Source organism: Tiliqua scincoides, chromosome 3 (assembly GCF_035046505.1).
Source record: "Tiliqua scincoides isolate rTilSci1 chromosome 3, rTilSci1.hap2, whole genome shotgun sequence".
In the NCBI taxonomy this organism is placed as follows: Eukaryota; Metazoa; Chordata; class Lepidosauria; order Squamata; family Scincidae; genus Tiliqua; species Tiliqua scincoides.
In genome coordinates, this window is record NC_089823.1 from 14,608,284 (window position 1) to 14,626,695 (window position 18,412).

Genomic DNA, 18,412 nt, shown 5'->3' on the forward strand with positions numbered 1-18,412 from the left:
AATGGATATGGGAAAACAACTTCATTCAGAAAAGCAACATTAAGTATCTGAATGCTGCATTTTTAGTAGCATGCCACAGAATCTGCAGCAGTTCCTTTCACATTAAAAAAAATGTCAGTCAACAGTTGCATTGGCTTTCACATGATCTCCAAACTACTGCTGCAGTATAACATTTCTGGGAGAAAAATATTAAGACTAAACCAGCTGAGCAGTTCAGTTAAGCACAGCACGTAACTGAACGTAGGAAAACTGCATTATAAAACCTAAAAAACCAAAACCAAGGAGGGAAAGGAAATGAAGAAGAGAGAATTCTTTGTTGGATTCCATTCACATGAATGAGACTGTTGGGGGTTGGGGCGGGTTGAAGAGATAAAACCTCCAAAGAAGGTTCCTTCTGCTCCCAGCATAAGCATTTTTCTTCCAAGTGTGAGAAGAAATAGCAAAAATCAAATACACCAAACCATTTTAAGGTTTGTGACCAATACTAAAACAGGAAACAAGTAGTGTTCCTCAGTGTTACTTCTGCTGTCATTAGTAATGTTAAGCATTAAGGAAAAAAGAAAACTATAGATCATTGCACATTAACAGCCGCCGGAAGATGCGGCTTCAGCTTTGACACTAGAGAATCAAATAACCTGATGCTACACTGCAGGCAGCTTTGACTGCACATCTGTTTGGAAGTTTTATTCACACACTTGCAGAGACGCATCAGGTCAAGTGACGTGTGATGGCACGGAGGGCATAGAGGAGTTCAGCTTGCATGCGAGCCTCCATCAGAAGCAGGTTCACATGGACCTGTTGGGGAGATTGAAAACAATTTTCGAAAACAAGAATTCTCACTCTCCACGAAGATTACCAAAGAGCAAGTAGACTTTTTGCCTTTTACAATGGACCCACGGTACCCTCAGGCCCAGCATCCATGGTTTTGACTCACCGCAGATGCCAGCGGATACCAGGGTCCACATTTAAATGCCTTTAAGCCATTTCGACCCAATGTTGCATATATGCAACAGGGATCAAATGTGTACACTTGTGGGCTGGGCAAAAATGGCTTAACAAGGAAAAAAGCCCAAAATAGCATTTCCTACCTATGTGTGGTCAAAGCATGCAATTTCCCAGCCTTTTTTAGGTCTGAAAGACCCACTTCTGGGTTGCATTGGAGGTTCCTTCTACTGCCAGCATTGCCCCAGAATGCCCTACAGGTAGACCACAGCTGCGATACAAGGACATCTGCAAGAGGGATCTGAAGGCCTTAGGAGTGGACCTCAACAAGTGGGAAACCCTGGCCTCTGAGCGGTCCGCTTGGAGGCAGGCTGTGCAACATGGCCTTTCCCAGTTTGAAGAGACACTTGGCCAACAGTCTGAGGCTAAGAGGCAAAGAAGGAAGGCCCATAGCCAGGGAGACAGGCCAGGGACAGACTGCACTTGCTCCCAGTGTGGAAGGGATTGTCACTCCCGAATCGGCCTTTTCAGCCACACTAGACGCTGTTCCAGAACCACCTTTCAGAGCGCGATACCATAGTCTTTCGAGACTGAAGGTTGCCAACAGAGGCCAACAGAGGAGCCCCAGAATGCAACGCGAGTAAGAAACCTCCACACAACCTGGAAATTGGTCTTTCAGACCTAAAAATATCTTTAGAGGGTGGGAGACGGGGTGGTTTGACTGTGCAAAGGAAGGAAATGATATTTTGGCACCTTTTTCTTGTTAAAAGGCATTGAAATGTGGACCACAGTTTCAGTGGATTTTGGTATCCACTGGGGGGTTCTGGAACCAAATGCCCATGAATGCCAAGGTCACACCCATATTTTCCCTGAGTTGAGATTATGAGTCTTAAAGGTTGATGCAAATGTGCTTGGTTACCATTGGTTAATGGCAAATGAAAACTTGCACATGCAAATGAGAATTTACAGAACAACCACCTTAAACAGCACTTTTATATTAAAAGCGCGATATGGCATGATTTTCAGTAGAGTCTATTCACAAATATCTATTCATGTCTTTTTTCTTTTTAATTCCCACTTCTTTGTGGTTTGTAGCAATGAGACGTGGCAACCCCAAAACTTCTCTCTCAATGAATTTCACTTCAATGCTCGATGATGTTCGGATTTGTTTAGGGCTTTAGTTTTCAAACTCCCAGGGGATCTGAAAGCCGCAGTAAGTTCTTGCAGGGGCGGGGGGAGGCAGTGGGGGTGGGAGAAAGGCAGCGGCGCGATCCCTAAGATCGCACTGCTCTGGGGGGCTGCAGGGGCTTGGGTACACTTACCAGAGCTTCCTGCAGCCTCCCGGGGTGCAGGGAGCCCAGCAAGGCTGTTTGCAGGGCTGCCCGAAGCTTCAAAAGTGAAAGTGGAGCAATCACGCTACACTTCTGGTTTAGTGGAAGCGGAGCGCAATTGCTCCACTTTCACTTGTGAAGCTTCGGCGAGCCCTGCGGACAGCCTCACAGGGCTCCCTGCACCCCGGGAGGCTGCAGGAAGCTCTGGTAAGTGTACCCAAGCCCCCTGAATGGTGCAATCCTGGGGATTGCACCGCTGCCTCCTTCCTGCCTCCTGGCTGCCCCTGCCCCTTAAGGGGGAAACAGGCCAGGGCCCACAGGCTGGGGCGTCGTAACACCCCGGACTGAAAAGCCCTGGTTTAGGGATATGAAAGCATTCATAACAATGACATTAATTTTCCTTGTTGGAATACAGGAGGTGAGCATGTTTGAAAATGAGACACTCACTTTCTCCGAGTGCTTGAACTGACGCCAGTAGCCATCATACATGCGCTTGGTTGTTCGCTCTGGGTAGCAGGTCACTGTCTTAATGTAAACCTTCAGGCTCCTTTCAAGTAACTGATTAACTTCTCCATAATCATAGTCATCATACCTAAGCAAAATTAAGCCAGCCTGAATCTCTTGATTATAACAACACTTAGCTTTAAAAAGGGACATTTTTAAATGAATTGTATTTTAACTGTGTACATCTTCCTGACGATTAGATGAATTTCACAGTTAGTACAATATGCTCTCTGTCTGCATTCTCTAGAGGTGAGGGGGCAGCAGGAGTCTTGGTGCCTTGTGAGTAGGTGCAGCTCTGCCCAGTGATTTGGCTAATCTGGGTATGCGTGAGGTACCCAGGTCAGGAAGGCTGGATTCAGAACTCGCGTCAGAGGATATTGTGAGTTCAGAAGAAACTAACAAATAATCTCTATGAAAGCAAATAATAATAATATCTATTATTTTTTTTTTTGAGGGAGGGCAAAGGAAGTTTACTAGCAAAAGAGCAAAGAGCAATTAACAATGTAACAGCCTCAGCCGAGCCAACCAGGCAAAGCCTAAATAGACAATTTTCACCAGCCAGAACCAAGACACTGAGGCTGCAATCCTAACCACACTTTCCTGAGAGTAAGCCCTATTGAACCAGATAGGTCTTACTTCTGAGTAGACCCAGTTAGAAATGTGCCCTAAATCACTGTAAAAAGGCTTCCCAGCCCCTTGCAACTCATGGTTTAGGTGGAAAGCATGAGAACAGGCACCAGCAAGCAGCCCTGAAATGGCACCCATGCCTCCGTGGAGGCGCCTGAAGCTGGAGTGCGCAGGGCAGACCTGGGCACCCAGAACTTGTGAGTCGTCTGCCTGGTCTGAACCCAGGCACTGCATTAGCGCCGGGCAGACCTGGGGGGGAAGGCAGTCGCTCCCCCCTCCCTGCCACCACCTCTGAGAGGTGTGGACCAGGCGTGCCAAAATCCTGCTGCTGCTGCTTCCCTGGGAGTGGGCGCGTGGCTGCGACGCTGCAGGGACCTCGGAGCGGCAAGGCACGGAGGCAGGCTGTGAGCGCTGCGGGGAGGAACGTGCCTGCCTGCTCTGGAGGGCTTCCCACCACCCCTGCCTTCGAGCCCCAGGAAGGGGGAGGGAGAAGAGGCGTGAGAAGAGGAGAGAAGCGCTGTGCAGGAGAGCTCCAGGAGGGTAACCAGCCTCTGCACAAGGCAGGAATGATCTGGGTCCTAGTCTCCGCGCACAGGGAGCTCCACCCTCCTTTGGGTTTGACCTGCCTATATGAAGCGAGGAGGGACATTCCCATCTGTCAGGAATGCCCCTGTCTCCACCAGGGAATTAAGATTTTAGATTGTGAGTCTCTCTAGGACAGAGAACTACCTTCTCTTTCCTACTGCTATATAAATCATGTTGAGAACATTTTGGCATGAAAACACATTCCAAATAAAATACTAACACGGACAAGAGTCCTTTAATGGTTTTCAATTCAAAATATGGCCCCTGTATTGGTTTTAAAAAATACCGTTGCTGAATATGAGGGAAGACAAAGTACATGGAAGAACTATTATGTTTATGCTTACTCCTGTTCTTTAGCTAGATTAATGTGCACTGACTTGTAATAGGAGGAAAGCACATACACCATAGCTGTCTAATCTCAGAGGTTAGTTCTTACCTTGCTTTTAAAATGCATCACATTTAAAATTTCCAATACACTCAATACAAAATAACAGTCATTGTAAGTAATTCTAACACAAAAGTGAAGTATAACATATTGCATAACACCACATCAAGAAACCTCTAAGTACACTCATTTACCAGATCAATTTGTTACATACCTGATTCCATACATACAGTGAACGTAATTAAATAAAGCTCTTCTTAACATGGTTGTATCAACATCTTCATGGGTGGCCATAGTGTTGTATGTGAGATTGTAGACCATGCGGAACTTCTCATCCAGGAGATGCCCAATATCAGAATAAAGTCTATTCACAAGGGAGAATCCATGATTTTCCCAGGTGTAGTCCTGTAAAAGGGGCAATGAACACCAATCTGTATGTGACTTGTTTGAGCCCTAACCCAGGACAGTTCTGAAGACACAGGACTGCAGTTCTATTGCTGAAGCTAAACAGATCTGGCCCTGTAAGGGCACCTCTTTAGAAGAGTGAAAGGGAATGAATGAATGAATGAATGCCACCAGTGAAGAAGCTGTTCTTTCCCACACCACTCAAAGTCTAGACCCCCTCAAAAGTACAGAATTAGGAAGCACAGCGGTCCTTCCCATTATGTACCACTGCAGACCACAGGTTGGGAGATCACACATCTGAATGAGCCAGAGCTATCACTCAGTGGCAGTGAATGTGCGTTGTGTGCAAGAGGTTCCAGGTTCAATCCCCAGGTAGCAGTACTTGGAAAGACTTGTGCCTGGGAGCTTAGAGAGCCAGTGGCAGCTGTCTCCGATACTGTGTTTGGCTAGATGAACCAATTGGCCTGACAGTGTAAGGTATGTGCTGTTACATGTTCATTCACTCCCACTCCCAGCATTTAAAAGAATCCCTGCACATGGAGACTAGTGAGTAAGGGAGAAAGAGTTCTATCAAACCCAGACTTCCTCCTCACATGCTAACCATGATTTTTCTACTTGAGAAAAAGACATCCGGAATCCTTGGCAAAGTGTTCCAATTTGAAGTTCTAACCCCGCAATAACTATGTAACAGCTGCATATACTGATTTTGCACTGAAGATGGGATTTTGGACAGTCCAGAGATGGTCTGACCCTAGTACACCAAGGACTAGGTAAGTTCTTTAAAGTTTAAACAGCAAACAATTCAAATTTGCGTGCAAATGTACCTGGGCTCGGAACGTGGGTAGGTGTTCTTCACCCCGCCTAGCAAAGTCTTTGTATCCAAAACCAGGGTCTTCAACATATCGGGAAACATCTGCCGTGGAAACTATTTCATCATCAAATGCTAGAAAAAAAAAGTATGTAAAAGTGGTACATTTACTCGAATTTCTCTCAGAAGGTTTAGATAGGTAACAATGAGGTTACAGTATAGGGAATGTACACTGGAATAGTTTTTCATTGCCATAATTGCACTTATGAGTGTATGCAGGCAACAGTTCTAAACTGCACTCACTTGTTAATATTTGTTTTCAGTTCCACCTAAAAACATATTTCAGTATAGTTATGGGATAATTTTTGGCCAAGCCATATAACCAAACATCACAGAATAATTCCAGCAATACTGTTACTAAGCAAGGATAACTCCTCTGCCAAGACTCTCTTTTTCTTGAGCCTGTTGGCTCCCCCCTCCCATTCAAATGACCAGGTGGTTTGACTAGGCAACTGCCCTTCCAGGTGGCTATGCAACTGCAGTTCTACAGAAAACTGTTGGTTCTCTTGATATCCCAAGCTTGGGTTGCTTTCACCCACCCAAACTGAGGGCATGCTGGGGAACATCCCATATGCCCACCACTAGCACTCGTTGGAATACCCATTCAGCTGAACCAAGAACCACAAGGATTCTATAATATTTTCAATTCTGGCTCATTTAGCCAATCAAAACATAACTCTACATGTAAGGAAACTTGCTGGGCAAGAATCCAAACAGGTCTTTAGTGCAGTTTAAAAAATTCAAGTTGCTTGCCCTTTGGTGTTCTGACTGATCCCTGCAATTTCTTTTGGGTTAATCCAGATTGAGCACTGTGCCAGTGTGTGTGTGTGTGTGTGTGTGTGTTTGTTTTTTTTTAATGATTGGGTTGTTAGACCCAATCGAACAGTGAAAGACTTTCCATCTGAAGCAGCCTGGCTATCTTTCAAAATGAACTCTTGAGTTCCTTCAGGCTAAGAAACATGAGGAAATTTTAGAACCGCACATCATTTGCTAAACAAACAGAAAGAGGCAGTTAACTTTGCTTCAGCATTTGAACCAACCTAACAGATGGCTTTCCACTAGATTGCTACCTTCCTCATTACTGAATTTAATGCATTACACTACTGGCCCTGGCCTGGGCACAAAAACATAGCATTTAACTTCATAGGCCAAGATATTTTTTAAAAATAAATCATTTTTAATTTCTGACAAGTTCCCTGCTCTTATGGCATCTACATTACAAATCTGATAACAAATATGTTTTCTTCTTCTGTATGTCAGCCTGCAGCTGTGTAATCAGACACCTGAATGTTTCAAAACTCCCCGTATTTTGTTAATGGGACATGTCAGAGAGAATGTTTGGCTAGAACCTTTCTTCCTGGCATGGTACTTCTGTATGTACACAGCATTATTTTAGCATGGCAGAACATTAAACATACAATCTCTTGTGGTAAAAGAGGGCATGAGTGGGAAGCGCAGGCAGAGGTTCCAACATGGCACAACGCTGGCAGTTAGCAACATTCTTTCCACCCCATGCTTCTCCTATTGAATCCGAGGGATTCAGTAGGTCTCTGCTGCCGCTATCACAAACGTACAAAAAAAAAAGTCAGGCAGAGAGAGGTCATCTTAGAAACTTTCTGCTCTGATCTCTAAAGGGGTTCCCAAAAATTGAGGAATTCCCACTTGCACAAAAACCAGAACAAAAGTGAGCGCTAACATCATGATGATCCTCAGTAAGAGAATCTGAGAGTTCAGTAACAGACTGAACAAATAAGGTGAAAGAAAGAAATGGAGAGGGGATGCAATTTAAAAAAAACAAAACACAACTTAAGACATATTTAAAGAAAGCAGGGCTGTCCGAAAACAAGCTTTGGCAACATTGGCACAGAGCTTAAAAGTCTACCTGAACAAAAAATAAAATTCCTGCAAGTTACTGGATGTTCTTTTATCATTAGTTATCAACACTGTTCAGGAGAAGGGGATGAGGGGTAGTGGGCCTTTCACTACTGCACAGACATGACACGTTGAGGACAAACTACATGCAACACATAAGAACAGCTCTGTGTGGGTTTGCTGATGTCACAGGGTAAGTCAACTGGAAAAGTGAGGGTCACCTGAGGCTTATTCCACCTCTTTACCGATCAGGCGCATTCTGCTGCCCAACTGGTGGGAACAAGTCAATCTCATCAGGAGGCTTGACCAACATTTCTTGTCTCTGGGGAAGCTGAGACATGAAGTCAGCATAATCATATACTGCTTACCTGGAAAGCCATGTGGCTCTGAATCCAATGGCACCAGATTCAGAAAAAAAGACAGACTTTACTGTAAGAAGACATCTCAGCTGCTTTTATTATGTTGGGACAGTACAGAAGCTTAGGGGAGGCTGTTATAATGGTCCAAAGTAAGGAGGGAAATAGACAAAAATGAGGGGCACAAAAGGAATTTTGCCTTATCGCCCACCCGTATTCTGAAACACTGTAGTCCCACTGTAGGAATTTCTTTTCATGTGTCAATTTCTAAGCAGTAACCAGCATCACCAATGTTTGCCTTTACTCCCCTTCTGTTTAGTTCACCTCTAGAACCTCAAGTGATACCTCTGAAAAGTGAATTAAATAAAAGGCAATAAAGGAAACTGAAAGGAAGCAGTACCTTCAGCAACAACTAGGAGGCTTTCAGTCTTTTCCTTTTCAAAGCGTGTATCCATTTCCTCCTGGGAGGCCTCCTCATCCTCCTTTTCTTCCTGCAGCCTCTTCATTCTATCCATCAGAGCCTCCAATTCACTTAAAGAATCTGTGATCTGTGTAAATGCAACAACATCAGTATAAGCTGGATAGGGCAAAGGCTATACCAGGCAACATTATGCCAACTGTATAAATTTGCTGCCTTCCAAAACTGAACAGATCTTTGAGCCCACTCTTCTTCATACTTAAAATTTGGTAATGGTGGTGAGGGAATGAATACCCAGGTCTACACACTTTACACATTAAACATTAAAAAAAATACGCCAAGAAAATAACATTGCCTGTCTAAAGCACAAGAATGTTCCTATTTTCCATAATTTTGTAATGTTTGATGTTTTGGAGCATTTAATTATGGGTGTAAAACTATAAAAGACACCAGAAACCCCCGATCGCTACCAGTCTTATTCAGCCATTTTGGAGTTTAGTCTGGCACTTGACAGCAGTTTGAGTCCCCAGAGGATGATGATGTGCCCCCACTGATGTCAGGGTTAACACTGATCAACTTGGCCTCAGCAGTGAGGCAATGAGAAAGTCCTCCTGGAAACATATCCACCCAGACCAGTCTGGGAGTGGAGCAGATGATGATGGGTCTGAGTCAGGGCTGCTCCTGCCACACAGTTCTTCCCACAGTTAGCTAGCCAATGGGCTGCCTGGAAGGGAGCCCTGCCACAACCAAGGAGGACAGTACTGCCCCTTTTTTCCACTCATAAATCTAGTGCAGAGGTCTCCAAAGTTTTTGGCAGGAGGGCCACTTCACCTCTCTGACACTGTGTCGGGGGCCAGGGAAAAAAAGAATTTACATTTAAAATTTGAATAAATTTACATAAATGAATATATTAAAGGTGAACTTACATGAATGAATGAATGGTCTTGCAATAGCTCAAGGCCTATAAAAGGCTGTGCACAAAGCAAGGCTGGCCTTTCCTTTGCTGCTGCTACTGCATCACAGACATGAAACAGCAAGCAGTGGAGGAAGCCCTCATCCCACAGCCCATGGGAGAGGTCAAACAGTCGCCTTCACGCTGAGAGCAGTTGCACTGGGCCAGTGCGGGCTCCAACAAATCTCCGGAGGGCCAAAGGCTCATTGGAGACTGGGGGCTCCCTGAGGGCCGCATTGAGAGGCCTCGAGGGTGGCAAGTGGCCCCAGGGTCGAGATTTGGGCACCCCTGCTCTAGTGGCTCAGCCCAAGGGACAGCTGTGCACAGACCAAGACACTTTCAAATACTTCCGGAATTGCTAAGAACAACTCTTTACGTTTCAGGTTGCGTTTGTTTTTAACTAGAAAATAGCAGGTAGTGACCTCACTAGCGTCACATGATACAAAAAATGGTGTTGAATTTGAAAGTATATAGGGTTTTACCATAGAGATGCAGTGGCTAGAACGGTGTGATCCTGTCCCTCATACAGAATCATTACAGAGGAGGCAGCCATGTTTCTATCTTGAGCTCAAAGGAAAGAGTGCTAGCAAGGTGAGTGTGCTATAATCTGAAGAACAACTGCGAACTGAGAGTGCTAGAGGAGATAAAAAAGCTCTCTAGTGCTGGAAGGTGAAAAATGAATGCAGCCCCAGTTTCAGCAGGGATGGGCTTCTGTGTGACAATTTTCTACCCTAGAATAAACCAACAGAATCTTCTCTACAGCCCAAAACTTTATACAAACATGTTTATAAGTTGTCTTGAAGACTTAAACAAGGAGAAGGTGGGATATAAACCTGGTAAAGAAATAGATTCCTCCTGATCTCACCTAGCAGGAAGTGTCTCCCAATGGTGCCTGGGCCACAGACTTTTGGCCTTGGTCACGTGGTTCCCTGTTCTTGCTCTAGAAGTTCATGCCTGGCTGTTCCCTTCCTCGTCAATCAGCTTCCCTATCCACTTGGCTACCCTTCTGTTTGTCTGTGCCCACATTCCAGCCCTGCCCCTCCCTGGTCAGACTTCCCAGCTCTGACCCTGTCCTGTAAACAACTTGCCTCATGACTGAATATCCTTTGGATCCTGTCCAGTCCTCGATCCAACTACAAGTCCCATTCTGCAGGAACTTGCTCTTCAATTCCAGTGTTGACAAACGTGAGAGAAAACTGATCTTGGAACTACGGGGAGGAATTTATCTCACTCACTCAAGCACACACACGGAATGAGCCAACAAAGAAGGCAGAGGGGAGAAAAGAGTTTTGGCAACACTAACCCTGAAATTGCTACTTGTAAGGGACGCATTTTCAATGCTGTTGTCATTGGCAAGATCACAGACACAGAAGTTGTTAACCGATACGAGCCTGTAGCCATTTGAGGTATCAAGATCTCGCTCTGGATTGATGCCACTACCGAAGACAAAACTTGCCAAGGCGTGATAGTGTGCCAAGAGGACCACTGCATGCACCAGTTCAGGAAGAGACCAATTATTTTCCCCCGTCTTGACAAGTTTCTGAAACAAGAACCAAGGGGAAAAAAACCCACACACTCATTAGAAGCAGACACAGGAATGAGATGGAATATTACAGACCAGAGTTACACGATCATCTCAGGATTTTCATTTTGACAGGGTTTGTCTGAAGAACTGAACTGAATGGTCCCAGAAGACTACTCAAAGTCCAGTCCCCAATGCCAGGAAGCAGCAACCAAGCACCACCAGCCTCCCCAACAGCCCTCTTGCTGGGCAAACAGATGCACAGGTGAAAAATATGAGGGCTGAGTTGTTTTTTTTAACTGCTAGCAAGATATGTTCTCTCTTATTAGTTCCAGTAAGTACTTATAAAACACTGTGTATTTTGCTAGCAGTTAAAAAACCAGGCAAACCTGACACTAGCTACCGATTTGTTTCTGGACACCACTGAAGCTGCTCATCTTGACCTTCAAATCCAAAAGGCACCTGAAGGAAAACTTGTCTTTCCTGAAGGCACCTGAAGGAAAACTGCCTAGACGCCTTTAAAAGGGGATTGGACAAGTTTCTGGAGGAAAAATCCATTATGGGGTACAAGCCATGATGTGTATGCGCAACCTCCTGATTTTAGAAATGGGTTATGTCAGAATGCCAGATGCAAGGGAGGGCACCAGGATGCAGGTCTCTTGTTATCTTGTGTGCTCCCTGGGGCATTTGGTGGGCCGCTGTGAGATACAGGAAGCTGGACTAGATGGGCCTATGGCCTGATCCAGTGGGGCTGTTCTTATGTCTCCAACCGAACCGATCTGACCAGTAAAATATTGCCGCCTCTGTTCAGGGCCCCCACATTCTGAGGAAAGGTGTGCAGCAAAAAGAAAATGGTGGGGCAGGGGCACCTTGTTGCTGGAATTTATTCCCCTTGTGGACTCTGCCCCCTGTTACTTTTTACAGAGTAATCAGATCTGTTCCTTTTTTCTTTAACTTACAAGAGGGTTTAAAAAGCTGCTATTTCTAAGCTGTAATCTGTTGGCTGTTTTATTTGTTTTCAACGTTTTCGGTGATTTTATGGCAATGATGTTATTCTTTAGTTAGCCACCTTGGGAATTCATGAGATGAAGAGGGAATGCATAGATATTATTTGTTTTGACTGCCTTTTGACTGTTTAAGGCAGCTTCCTGAATAATCAAAACTTAGATACAATAAGGGTCCAATCCTATCCAATTTTCCAGTGCTGATGCAGCCATACCAATAGGGTATGCACTGCATCCTATGACGGAGGGCAGACAAGGAGGCCACCTCAAGATAAGGGAACATTTGGTCCCTTAACATGGGGCTGCATTACAACTGGAAAGCTGGATAGGATCAGGCCTTAAGTTTGTTACTAAGTTATGACACATTCTCCCGCACACACTCACTTCATGAGAGGTACTGGCTAAGTCTGTAGACCCATGTGAACTGTGAGCAGCCAAACATTACACACAAAAATTTATTTTATTTTTTAAAAAAGGAAACACTAGCATGACTAGCACTGGGGAAGGGGCTATACTTTACAGCAACCTTTTCTGTTATTACCTTTGTATATCTCAGTGACTTGTACTTTTGTCAATAAAGTGGAACAGTGGTGGTGATTTAAACCAAAACTGAAATGGATTTCTGAGACCCCACTTCCCTGCACAAACCCCATGAACAGCAATAAATTAATTGCATGCAAATAGTTTAGCTCTTCTTTTCCATTTCTCATGAATACCTGGATGTGCTCTTTTGAAACCAGCCAGGGTCGATGTGCAAGAAGCTTGTTTATTTCATTCAGATTTTTCAGCCTTTGTGGGACATATTCCAAGCCGTTCAGCCATTCAGGTATCCCTCCAGTCTTCAGGAACTCATTCACATGCATGTTTATTAGGTAGGAACACCGGTGCCTTGCAGCAGCCTAGAGTTGGAAACATATAGGCAGCTAAGAAGCAGGCATTTGGTGGGCCGCTGTGAGATACAGGAAGCTGGACTAGATGGGCCTATGGCCTGATCCAGTGGGGCTGTTCTTATGTTCTTAGTTGATCTAAAGCAGTCATGTTCTTCTCATGAGGGAGAAGGAGGAGGTAAGCATGACAGCACAGGCACAAAGAGAAATGTATACTTTTAGCAAGTTAAAGGACCACACATTAAATACATACACAAAAAGACTACAAGAATTCAGTTTCTTACTTGACTGGAAAACACTATTTTCTTTTAAAAAGACACCCATCTCATGCACACACTCATTCTTTTTAATCTAGATGAGAGAGGGTATGCACAGAAAAGTTGTAAACACCTGGAGCCATGTTTATCCTCAATATCCATGCATTTACTGCACAAACAATAAACATCTGTGCAGCAGAGCGATCATATCCCTGGTTAAAATGGCTGTCTTATGAACTAACTAGCTGGCTCAGACATGGACACAAATACTGATTTATTCCCCAAGGCTGGTCTATACATTATGGGTGACATCCTATGTAGAGCAGAGTCCACAATTGTTGGCTGGTGTTGACAGTCAAGCAAATAGACAGTCAAGACAGTCCTGTGGTCACTAGGACTGTGTCTTGCTTCTGATCCCAATGTTTCTGGTAGAAGATCAGGGTAAGACCCCTGCTCAGGGTAAGACATTGGAAATGGCCTGGCCAAAAGAAGTTCTCACCACCACCTTTTCCAGTTGTGGAGCTGGAATGGATGGAGAAATCTGCTGGTTCAGCCGTGCACTGCCAAGCAGCCAAATGAACCTTCATCCCAGTTTTGAAGCTGGGGAGAGGCAGATATTGCCAAACAGCTGTAGGGATGACCCCACCCCCACACAGCTCCAAAGTTGGAAAGAAGGTTAGGATTCCCTGTATGCACAACAGGGCAGTTTGTGACAATGGCAAAGAAAATGGCAAACCTGAAACATCCCTGATGTTTCATGTTACATTATGTTACATAAACTACAGCAGAAACTACAGCATGTTACATTAACTACAGCAGAATCGAACTACAAACTGTTGTTCTCATTAAAAAAACAAAACCCAATCTACTTAAAATGCAGACTCTAGGAGAGAGTGTTGTAGTGACTGGGGGAGGCAGAAAGGACAATCTCAGGCTCAAATCCTCACTTGGCTGTGAAGCTTATCAAGTGGCTTTGGGCAAATAATCTCTCAGCCAATCTAAGCTACTTCACAGAATGGTGTTGAGGATAGGGAGATAACTGTTGAATGCAACCCACGGAAAGACAGGATACAAATGCAGGAATTATAATAAGTGTCTTGTTCTCATGACAACACAAAAACACTTGGAAAGCAAGGAAAGTATATGTAGGCTTTGTTTCACTCAGATATTGCAAAAAGCAAGTAGAAAAATGTAGAAAAATACACAATTTTTGCACATTTGCATAGTTAATATTAACTGTACAGAACTGTACAGAATTCAGTGTTCCTCAGTCCTGATTATATGTTTGATTGTAGTAGATGTACAATCTCTGCCAATTATCAGAGTGGAGAAGTTTAATGTATGACTATGTCAGTTATATTAGGATCCAGATTCTGGTCTAAATCGGTTTATAATCTTGACCAATGTCGTCATTTAATAGCCACACTCTTTTCCATCTCAAGTGCAGTTGCCGGATTTCAAGTTCTTCAGGACAGATACTCCCTCCGAGGCAAGAAATTCTATTATAGCAAATTTTTAACCCCCGAAGGGGATTCAAGTGAAATTTAGTTTAATTTACAAGGACCCTAAAGAAGATCATGAGTATAACTAGGATTGGGAAAGAAACTAAGAAGAAGGTACATACCATGATGGCAATGTAGTGCCGGTAGGGCAAAGGAAGAGGTCCATCCATACGTAACATATAAAACTGACTGCGAAGGAAAGACTCCAGGTACTGAGTATGTAAACTCATGACCTGAGTGATATTGTCCAGGCGACCAGATGTAGAATATTCTTCCACGAGCAGGTGCGTACGTTCATTCAAACCGTTTGCTTGCATAACCTTCAACAAACAAAAGAACACAAGCTAGCTAAGGAGATTTTTTTTTAATTCTATAAATTACGTTGCCATGAGATACTAGATGGCCAATACAGCCATACCCTGACTCATTGCTTTGCTTTTTCAGCTGTTTTCAATTATATCTACATTTCAAACTTCATCCACGTGTTTTCCACTTTTGTCCAATTTCATCCAACCTTCGGTGAAGTTTGTCAACATTCTGTTTATTTTTCTTTTATTTCTGTTACTTAGGTTTCACACATATTTTCATGTGTTATATAATTAGTTATTTACATTTTTCACAGGCCAAAATAAATTTGCAAGCTAAATAAGGTAATGCATTGACATACATTCATTTTTTACTTTCATCTCGGCTCTGGTTCCTAACTAGGCAGAAGTGCAAGGTAGCGCTGTACAGTTTGTAAACACAACAAACGTCAAAAAAATTGTCAACAGAAAATAGTTTTTATGAAAATATCAGCTATATAAATGAAGAATCTGACATATCCAAGCCTTTTTAAAGTTCTCTAAAATGTCTGAGAGAACAAGATTGTTTACACCAATTGTCTAAGACATAGCAGTAAGGTAGTTTGATGGGCCTTTTTATGAATTCCACAATTGTAGAGCAGCTACTGAGAAGGCCATGCTCTGTATGCTCCCTTCTGTAATTCTGGTCACTTAACAGCAAAGCACCTAACCATGCAGTAACAGGCATTCTTAGTCTTCCAAAAAATGCTATCTGAAAAGAACACAAAATCACTTTCATTACTGCTCAGCAACAGCTAGGCTCTACCATCAGCTTCTCTTCACTTTCCCACTTCAGAGTGGGTATCAGAGAGATACTCAGAGAAATTCAGAGTATCCACAACCTAACTTTACTGATGTAGGGCACAATCCTAACCAACATTCCAGCACTGTCATAGCTGTGCCAATGTGGCGTGCAATGCATCCTGCAGTGGGGAGGCAGTCAAGGAGGCCTCCTCAAGATAAGGGCATGTTTGTGGCTAGGTCAGTGCTGGAAAGTTGGTTTGGACTGCGCCCGTAGTCTACCAAAATAAAGTAGCTAGCTATGTAAATTCACAACAGCACTAGCATAGTGGCAAAGAGACAAACCTGTGAAACAGATGTCAGTCTTGCCTCTGCCATGCATTCTTACCAGGTGGCCTTAGGCAAGTTGTTCCCGCTCAGCCACAGCATCAATATGGATCATCAATCATTTTCTCACCTCACAATCAACATCAATCATTTTCTCACCTCACACGGTTGTTGTTAAGGACAATATCAAGATCATACAGGTACTGACTCATTATCCACTGGGGTTCCATTCTGGAACCCTCAGAGGATAAAAGAAATCAGTGGATACCAAATCAGTGGGAAAATAGCTTTAAAGACCCACTTCCAAGTTTCTTGCTCCTGTATTGTTGCTCCAGAATGCATTAGTATATAGACGCTACTCTGCATTCAGCCACTAGATGGGGTGAACAATGGAATCTAATGGAATGAAATTATAATTATTTAACAGCAGGAAGGTAGGAAATTGGTTATGGTGCTTTTTTACCTTGTTACAAGGCATTTAAAGGTGGACCTCGGTATCAGTGGATACCAAATCAGTGGATAATGAGGGATGACTTGTATGTGAAATGCTTTGTACACTCAGAAACCACAAGAAGTATGGGAAAAAATACGTAGGAATCTCTTGCCCTATTTGCACTCTATCATTATCAAATACACATTTTAAAAAAACACAAAAAACTTACTTCCTTTTCAGGTATAAAGGCACTTGGTCCTCTTGTTAAAGGCAGGGACACTCTGATTTTCTTTTCCTGCAAAAGAAAAATTACAGATAAGATTATTAACATGCTTTAATTTGTGTCAACTTGGATAAGACTTGAGCACTGACTTGCATGGTCTTCAAAAGATTTTCCAGCATTCTGTACAAATCTGCGAAGAACACTGCTTCATATTTTACTATCTGAATTATCTATGCAAGGGGTAGGACACTTGCAAACTTGTATGGTGTGCTCCAGCCTAAGCCCATTTTTGTGGCCGTCTTAGATTTGAAAAACTATTGCATGAAATGCTGCCTCCCCAGCTGCCCACAAATGACATCTATAGGATGTACAACTTCTGTAAGAACATATGGCATTGTAAGAGGGCAGCGCTTTGAGATACCCACAGAAGACAAGAACAGCTAGTCTGAGAACTCATAAACTGACATCAGTCCAGCCCTCCAAACATGATGCCCACTGCACACTGAAATATTACTTTTCACATCACAATCAAAACCGTGACTCCTAACAAGACAATTCCTTATATTTAAAAAATTCAGATTAACATGTCTCTTTTTAAATCGAAGTCAAAAGATAAGATTAGCATACAAACAAATTTTTAAACCAACACAAAAAATACAGCTATAAACCAGGTACTAGTAGCAATGGTTTGGAGGGAGAACTAAACGTTACACACTAACAACATCCTTTTTTTTTTTCCCTAGGCACAGCAACTTTGGGAAGGGACTGATTACAGCAAAGAAGCAGTTGAGGAGGAGAAATGCTTAGGATTTCCTGCCTACCACTTCCCTCCTGCAACTCCCTCCCAGGGCCAGCCCACCCAAGAGGCCAATGTAAGAGGGAATTTCAGGCAGCAGTTTAGTGGGGATACCCTGCATCTTTGGGGGATGCCCTCTTTTTCTTTCTACTCCCTGGATTGAAAAAGAAAGAGGGGGACAGTGAGGAAGAGAAAATGTGAAGGGACTGCTGAGCCAAACACTGGAGAGTGAGAGGAGCAGAGGATGACACATCGGGTAAAGGGTCAGCACTTGGCACGCTGCCTCGGGCATCAGGAGGTTTTGGGCTGTCCCTGCTCCCTCCCCACAAGCTATTCTGACCCTCATGTCATCAAGGCTCATGTTCCTTTCGCTTCTTATTCTCAATTATACTCCTGCCCAAGATCTTCACCCCCTCTAACTCTACTCCAACAGAACTGAGGAAAACTGCCTTGAGATACCAGAGAGCTGTTGTCAGACTAGACAATGCCGGGTTTCACAGACCAGTGATCTGACTCAGCTGAATGTAGCTATACATATCGTCTACCTACATCTTAAAAGATGAACTGAGGGAAGCAAGCCCCCAAACCATAAATACTCAGACCCCCTACTTTCATTGTTTTATTTCAGGGCTAGTATATCCACTGAACATGGCTATGCAATTCCTGCACATCTGTTGCAGTAATTAAAATTAGTCCAAAATCTTTCAGTTACATTACTAACCAAGTCTGGCCATGATGAACAATCAATTTCACAACAACTTCACTCTCTGCTGACCATTTCCCAGCATATCTCAAAATGCTGGTGCTCACCTTGAAAGACATATACAGCTCAAGACAGGTGCGCGTGAAGGAACACCTCTTTTCCCACTTGCTAAGGTAATCTTGCAAGGCCCTTCTCCGAGTGATTTTCTCCAAGTGTCCAAAGTTAGGTAGGTAGCACTGGCTGCCTGGGAAAGGGCCAGAGCCGTGACAACCTGTGTGTAGAACATCCTCCTCAGGCAGACTTTGCTGGCATCAAAGCTTATGTGCGTCGGCACTAGGCAAGGAGGTTTTCATTTTCCCAGGTTTTATCAGCACCTGTGTTTTTATCTGCTCTATTATCATGTTGCACTGATTGATTTTAATCTTTTT

General features: G+C 43.6%; 1 protein-coding gene across 2 annotated transcripts in view; it reads right to left on the minus strand.

Moving 5' to 3' along the window:
* Window positions 1-358: 358 nt before the first annotated feature.
* Window positions 359-18,412, minus strand: part of SESN3 (sestrin 3) — a 61,749-nt gene continuing 43,695 nt past the window's right edge. For both annotated transcript variants that reach the window (XM_066620427.1, XM_066620428.1), the window contains exons 2-10: window positions 16,492-16,557; window positions 14,540-14,737; window positions 12,488-12,670; window positions 10,549-10,785; window positions 8,276-8,423; window positions 5,604-5,722; window positions 4,589-4,779; window positions 2,721-2,865; window positions 359-795 (exon numbers count right to left, since the gene is read on the minus strand). In XM_066620427.1, coding sequence (XP_066476524.1) covers window positions 709-795; window positions 2,721-2,865; window positions 4,589-4,779; window positions 5,604-5,722; window positions 8,276-8,423; window positions 10,549-10,785; window positions 12,488-12,670; window positions 14,540-14,737; window positions 16,492-16,557 — 1,374 coding nt within the window. In that variant the 3' untranslated portion in view covers window positions 359-708. The remainder of the gene's footprint in view (window positions 796-2,720; window positions 2,866-4,588; window positions 4,780-5,603; window positions 5,723-8,275; window positions 8,424-10,548; window positions 10,786-12,487; window positions 12,671-14,539; window positions 14,738-16,491; window positions 16,558-18,412) is intronic.